This window comes from Drosophila yakuba, chromosome 2R (assembly GCF_016746365.2).
Source record: "Drosophila yakuba strain Tai18E2 chromosome 2R, Prin_Dyak_Tai18E2_2.1, whole genome shotgun sequence".
Lineage (NCBI taxonomy): Eukaryota > Metazoa > Arthropoda > Insecta > Diptera > Drosophilidae > Drosophila > Drosophila yakuba.
Window position 1 is genome coordinate 10299128 of NC_052528.2, and position 7109 is coordinate 10306236.

General features: G+C 45.0%; 1 protein-coding gene across 1 annotated transcript; it reads left to right on the top strand.

Moving 5' to 3' along the window:
- The first annotated feature begins 304 nt into the window (after window positions 1-304).
- LOC6529967 (E3 ubiquitin-protein ligase RNF125) lies at window positions 305-1113 on the top strand. The gene is made up of 2 exons (XM_002090878.4): window positions 305-775; window positions 913-1113. The coding sequence occupies exons 1-2, from the start codon at window positions 497-499 to the stop codon at window positions 994-996; spliced, it is 363 nt and encodes a 120-aa protein (XP_002090914.1). The 5' UTR covers window positions 305-496; the 3' UTR covers window positions 997-1113.
- Window positions 1114-7109: the final 5996 nt, after the last annotated feature.

The window sequence follows — 7109 nt, forward strand, 5'->3', positions numbered from 1 at the left end:
GTCTGCGGTCGTTTGCCCCAAAGTGCAAAGCGTTGTCCTCCGGAAAAATCAGCCAAAAGGATGCGGCTCATCCACGCGACACATGGCTTCCACTTCAGCTCAGTTCCCATACCATCGCATCCCATCCCGCCCAGACTCGCTTCTAATTGAGTTGTACAAGTCGACTACTAATTGCATTCGATGCCTGCCGCTCGGCGTTGATATAATTAAATTTTATTGGCCGGTGAAGAAGCTCAAGGTGTTTCCCGGTCAGATTTATCGTCGTTCATTTTAATTAAACTTTAATCGTGGTGGCGTCCGCTTTTCCCCACCTGTCAATCCCTTTTCCGATACGGGGGAGGGGGGTGGGCGTTATCTAAATTTTTAGTTCCACAAAATATCCAGCCAACTGAAGTCACTTAGATAAATTGACACGACGACACTATTACACGACCGCAACGTATACATACAAAGACTTCACATACACATCACTTGACATACAGAATCGAACGGGCATATGGTACAGCAGGGCCTCGATTCGACGAACTGCTGCAGAGAGCAGAGTGAGGGCGGCGATGCCCCACCGTCTTTCAGTGCGGATCAGGATGGAGAGCCGGATTTGTGTGCCTTTTGCCTGGATCGCATACAGATTCCGGAGAAGCTGCACTGCAACCACGCGTTCTGCAAAAGCTGCTTAGCACTGTACAGGGAAGCCCGCAACTGGGTGGCCAAGCGTTGTCCCATCTGCCGGCGCCGCCTGGACATGGACGACCAGGTGCCCAGGCGGTTGCGCGATGTAAGTGCTCCATGAGCAACGTTTAAACACTAGCTAGGAACTAATGGAAAACATTGAAAACATTTGCAATGGCACTAGGAAAGCTGCCTAATGCCATGAAAGTACCAATCCAATCCTAATCCCATGATCTCCTCCAGGACTGGCGTCTTTTTGGTTTTATGATGCTACCGCTGATGCTGCTCAGTCTTGGCCCTTTTTATTTGCTGTTGCTCTACTGGTGAACTGCTCAGCTGCTAAACTGGTTTTCGTAAACCAATGTATATTTGTAATTGTACTAACAGAGATGTATGCAAACTTGTCCGTGGATTTTAATTAAACGCAAAAGCCATAAAATGCCAGTGGAATGTGCTTTGTTCTGGCTCGTCCTTTGTCCTTTGACCACCTTAATGAGTTTTCAGCCAGCAAGATAGATAAGCGTTTTCTTAGCCAAGCTGCTTCAATGGAAGGCTAAGTTGCTGGTATCAGGATTGCTCATACGCCCTGTGGTCGCCTTGCCCCTATTTTAACCACGTTTTAATTCAATTTTATGCGCCAATAAACTGATTTGGCTGCTCGCACAAAAACTACTGCCACGCATGCATATTGCATCGAAAGGAAAATAAATCTATGCTGAATCAGCCCTTTGCCATATACCAATACCAATGTATCCCAATATCCACGAATACCAATATTTTGTGGGCCCTTATTTGTGTTTATTTTGAAGCTGTAAATCAAAATGCAGCACGCAAAAAAGTTGTATATTATACAAATATTGTTGCACTTTAAAATGACGAACAAGTAAATATTGGAAAATGTGAATATTAAATGTTGATTGGCCAACACATGGATCAGTTGATACCCTCTGTGGTCTGAAGTTGTCACTTGGATCTGTATTTCATCTGTGTTCAAAAGAAATTATTTGAGTTGAAATATTCCTGTGTGACATGGGATTTTAGGTATTTTGAAGTAGGGTTTCTATGTAAAAATTCAAGTTTATAAGTTTCTGAAATAATTATAAAATGTCTACCATGCTTTAATCTGTTTATTGTGTTTTATCTGTTTACTCACTTATATTATAAGATAATTAGAATCATATTTTTATTGATCCCGGCAATAAATAAAATGCTTGTCATTGGCCATTCTTTTCCATTGAATGCTAGATCTAGGGTAAAATGGGGTTTATCCTGCAACCGCTGGAGTTTTGGCATTCATTGTTTTGGATTTTGGCCATGTTTGGGCCACAGTTTGTTCACTTGGCCATAATAGCTCACACATGCCACCATGCAGGAGTAAACAAATACGGCGAGCGCCGTTCGATAAGGTTTTTTAGCCCATTTGATTGCCAGCCAGCAGCTGCTGCTGCCGTGAAAAACGCTCCGGAATTTCGGCCATGTCTAAATATAGCGCTGTAAACTAATATTCAGCCACGGGCATGGATAGTCTCGCTTGGAGAGATGCAACTGGAAACTGGCCTAATCCCCGCCGTCGAAGTTGGTGTGTTAGGCTTTGGGCATCGAGTTCCATTCGCCATTCGCTGGTTGCCATTCGGCATTTGGTGATCACTGTCACATCCGTTCGCACAGGATATGAAAAGGCTGATGCAGCTCTTCAGTTTTGCTGACAGTGTTTTTTTTTGCGCTATTTGTCCGATTTGTGGGCCAAGCCACACTCGATTTTTTGCCTCTTTTTTCCACGGCGTTGTTTGGCTTTTGTCAGCTGGCAGGCAAATTGAAATGTTTGCCCCAGGCATCGGTTTTCCACCAAAGGACCTCCGTCCCATCGCATCGCATCGGCTGTTTGTTTGTTGATCTTTGACACTAGGCTGTAATTGAAAGTTTTGTGTGGACATTTGAGGAGACAAAGCCAATCGATAGGGTTTGGCATCCAGAAACTGGTTCAGCGGAGCCAATGCAAAATTGAATTTCAACTCGTGCCGAATGGGCGGGCAATTTCGCTTTATATTCTCAATTAGTTTCGTGGACGCGGGCGGGCTTAATTAATTTTTACATGTCCTGCCGTGACCTACAGTCCCCGCTGCAAAATACCACCTGTCCTGTCCTCATTTGTAACGCCCATTTCATGGCTGGTCGTCCTCCTGGCAAGCGGCTCTATCGCCATCGCCCGTCCGTGTCGCGACCACAATTTCATCGATAGCAAACACAGACAGCGGGGGCTTTTCCAACCGCTTTCCCAACCGCTCTTCCAACCGCTCTTCCAACCGCTTTTCCGCCCACTTTCCCAGCCCAGCCCAGTTCAGTCGCTGGCTCATTGCCAATGCATTGTGCGCCGATTATTTTGCCGTTTATTTCGCTCTCGCCCGGCGATTTTCGTTGTATTTTCCTTTTTTACTCGTGTTATTTTTTTTTTTTTTTGAGTCTTTCGCTGAGTCTGGTTCCCGGACCCGGGTTTTCATATTAAATTTTTGTCACTCTGCCATGTCTATCTTCGGCTTCGGTGCGCTCCAAATTGGCTGCTTTTCAACAAAGATGCAACATCTGTTGCCATAAGGCAACTGCTCCTGCTCCAAGCTGCAAGCTCCGTGCTGCATCCTCGTATCGCTTTGCATATCCTTTTTGGCTGTGGTGCAAATTGCAGTGTTGGCCCGGCAAAAGGAGCTCATGTCCCGATGTTTTCCCGGCTGTTTCTCTCGCCGCAGAAACCCAAAATCCTATTCATTATGTCGCCGAGGGTGGAGTGGAATGGAATGGGGATCTGGGATTGCCATTTGCATGTCCTGTTTCGTTTCATTAAATGCTCGCCTTGCCTTGCCGCATGCAATTACCAATTTATTTTGCCGGCGAGTGCACTTCTGGGCTGCCTCGGCTTTTTATGGCACTCCGTTGGATAAGGAATAACCCCCAAGTTTAGCGACTGCACATATGCTTAAATTGTGCCAAATTAGCTCGGTTTTTATTCTTGTTTTTTAGCTCGCCCGCTTTTGTTCAGTCAAATTAGGTATAGTATAAATCCTAGGAGCTCAGTTGTCGCACTAGATTTCCTTTGATTGACGGTGTGAGTTGTGGGTTTATGTTTTTTTCATTCACATTTTCCCTACACATTTTCTGGAAAACTGGTATAATTCTGAATGTAATACAACTCGTATTACAAATCTTCGTATGCGATTCAATTGTATGTTATTTACAGGACTGTTTACTATAGGACACTATAGAAAAAGAGCCATAAAATTTAAATCCAATATAAAAACCTAATGATATGTGCTGACCATTATGTTGATTTCCCAACCCGAGTAATTGCAATCGGAGTAAAGTGCACATGGATGGCAGTGACTTTGCTAATGTTATGGATCCCAAATTAAGATTCTTAATCTTCATTACGCTAACTTCGCTGCGCACTTGTGTATAATGATTTCTGCCCTTTTACCGCCGCCGGCGACCCTAATGATATAATTAATTAGTCGACCTGTGAGCGGGACGTCCTTTGAACCCAGCTGCTGCATTTGCTTTTGCCAGCTGCATGCACACGCTCCTGATTGTTGTTGTTACCTCGGCATATCCGCATGTCCTGGCTGGCTCCGTTCGGTGTCCACCGTTCAACATTCACCATTCACCATTCTCCGTTCTCTGTTCAACGTACACCATGCACCATGCAACTTGCAGAATCCCGGAATCCGGAATCCCTGGTGCCGAGCCGTGCATTGTTTGCTCTGATTGCCGGCGTGGCAGAAACTGAAACCGAGGCAACGACCTCTGGCTGGTTGTCAAAGATTAAGCAAACCGAGCTAAGCGGACAAGCAAACACTCGCACTCGAGGGCATTTGGCAGGTCCTGCCAGGCTGGTTGGGATCGGCAGGGATGCTATGGATGGCAGGATGCACACGGCAATGGCTGCATTTAGTGTGCAATAAATTCCCTTTTAATTTACTAAATGTGTTTGCGACTGTCCAGGGCCCGTCCATGCTCGATGTCCAGTGTCCCTAGTCCGGTGACCTGAGTCCTGCTACCAGGTTCCCATATCCTGCGCGTGAAACGGACAAATGGCTGCGGAAGACGAATGATGCAATTGTCTGGCTTGACTCTTAATTGCTTCTGCTCCTTGCCACTCGAGGTTCGAAGTTTTTTGGCTGCCAATTATGCAAATGCATTTACAGATGCAGATGCAGATGCAGCTGCAAAGCGATGTGCTTGCTGTCAGGCAATTGAATTTGCAAAACCAGTGGGCAATGGTCGAAGCGATGATGATTTTGTGGCCATAATGATTTGTTGCTGTGGTTCTTGTTTGTCCATCTGCCCGACTGACCGCACAATTTCCTGTCATTAGGGTCGGACATGTGCTGCTCCTCCGTGAGTCCTGCCCGATGCTCCTCCTGGAGCTGCTGGGAACGAAGCCTATTGTGTATTAATGAAAGCATTTGAAATGCATGCCCAGAGCAGCCCAAGCCCGCTGTCATAATTTCACATTAACCTACTTCCAAAAAATGAGCAGCATCTGTCTCGCTCGCGCCCGGGATGTGGCTTCCCTTTCTTCTGCTCATTAGCTGGCAGCCAGGATTCTGGCGTTTAATTATGTCACACCCCGGTCACATCCTGTGCATGTTGACATGTGTGTGCGAGTTGTCAGCGTGGATTCATCAAACATGCAGCGGAATTGCTCCCTGGTCAACTGCCCCACCTTCTCTCCCCGTCTCGCTTCCCCTGATTTCCTTTCTCTGTCCCTCTGGGCAGGACATCAAAACTGCCGGCCATAAACTCTCCAATTAGATTTACGTAGGTGTGTACGTGTGTAGGTGTGTGTGTGTGTTTGGGTAAGTGTATGAGTGTGGGTTGCCAATCAATTTTTAATGAGTTTGAAATTGTTTGGCCATGGAACAATGGCTAATGTTGGCCAACAAAGTTTTATGGTATGCAGGAGTTTTGCTCGAGATCATATAAGTGAGTTTAAGGATCTATTGTTGTGATGATATCAAAGTTTAGTCGAAATATATGCAAAATACTATTTCATTGGTTTCTCTCGAGGGTGCAAACACTCTTGTTATGATAAATACATTTTTATATCATAATATTTAAAGTTGCACATGACTTCTTTATTCATTTTATGTTTCTAGAAATTAAAAGATATTCATTTTTTATTTGAGGTACTAAAACATTTATAATTTTGTCTCATAAGCATACCTTGAATATACCTTTACGTTTTCCTTAAACAGATATAAATTACATAAATTTTGCTTTGTTTGTTATTAAAGCTTTAAATTCCTTCTTATTTTGCTCTCCCCCATGAATATCTATCAGTTTACTTTTGTCCTTATTTATCTAGTCCAACTTTAAACTGTGATTCAATTAACATGGCCAAGACTTCGACTCCTCCGCAGACTTAATTGCCTCACTGACTTAAATAAGAAACAGGCCCACGGAGCAACGCTGAAATGGGAAATGGGAAAATGGGCAAAGGCGAACGGTGAAAAACGCAAGATAGGGGACAGCAGGTGTTCTGGACTTGGCCAAGTTAATGCTCGCCTAAGCCCCGCAACTGCAAACATCATTAGCCAATATTATATGCATTAAATTTTATGCCCAAATGGCCCAGAAAGGGGGTGGCACGTGGGTGGTGGTTGGCTGGTGGGGGTGGTGGTGGGATTTTGCTGGCAACGTTGAGTTTTCTGCTGGCAAGGCAAACTTTTCTTTGGCCGTAGTTAAAAATGTAAACATCAGTTGTGGCTTAATGCGGACGGCGGTTGCTTTGGTCCTGGTCTGGGTTTGGGTCTGGTTCTGGGACTGGATGTGGAAGTGGATGTGGGTGAATGGGAATGCGATGGCGTGGGCATGAGTTGGGACTCCGGACTCGGAGTTCTGTGCAACCACAAGCTTGGGCTCTGCCAGCGGTGGGTGGCTGAAGAACAGAAGGGAGACCGGCATACAAATTGTCTAATCCCACATAGTTCTTGCCACCTTGCAACTGGCAGTGGCAAAACTTTGTCATTATGTTTGCGCAGCTCCCTTCCCTGTGTGTGTGTGTGTGTGTGTTTGGGCCAAAAAATCTAAGCCACTTGGCCAGATCAGAGCGGAGTTTTGCATAAGCCAAGTCCACTGCATATTTCGAAACAAATGTGCAAAGTTTAAATTGTTTACTAAATAAATTTTTTGCAGCCACCGAAGAAAATGCGCTGCAACACAAAGTCACATTTAGTTTTGCTTCATTTCACTGGTTTTGGACCCCGATTTGGTGGCAAAAAAGTCTATTAAAGTTTGCTAATGATGTCAGTTATGTTCTGGCTGTTATGCTCTACACGAAATTCAGTTATATCCAACTTTAGCACTTCTGGACACATACACACACACAGGCGAACACACACACGAACACATGTCGGTGGGGCAGAAATTTATTATTGCCCGGCGAATAA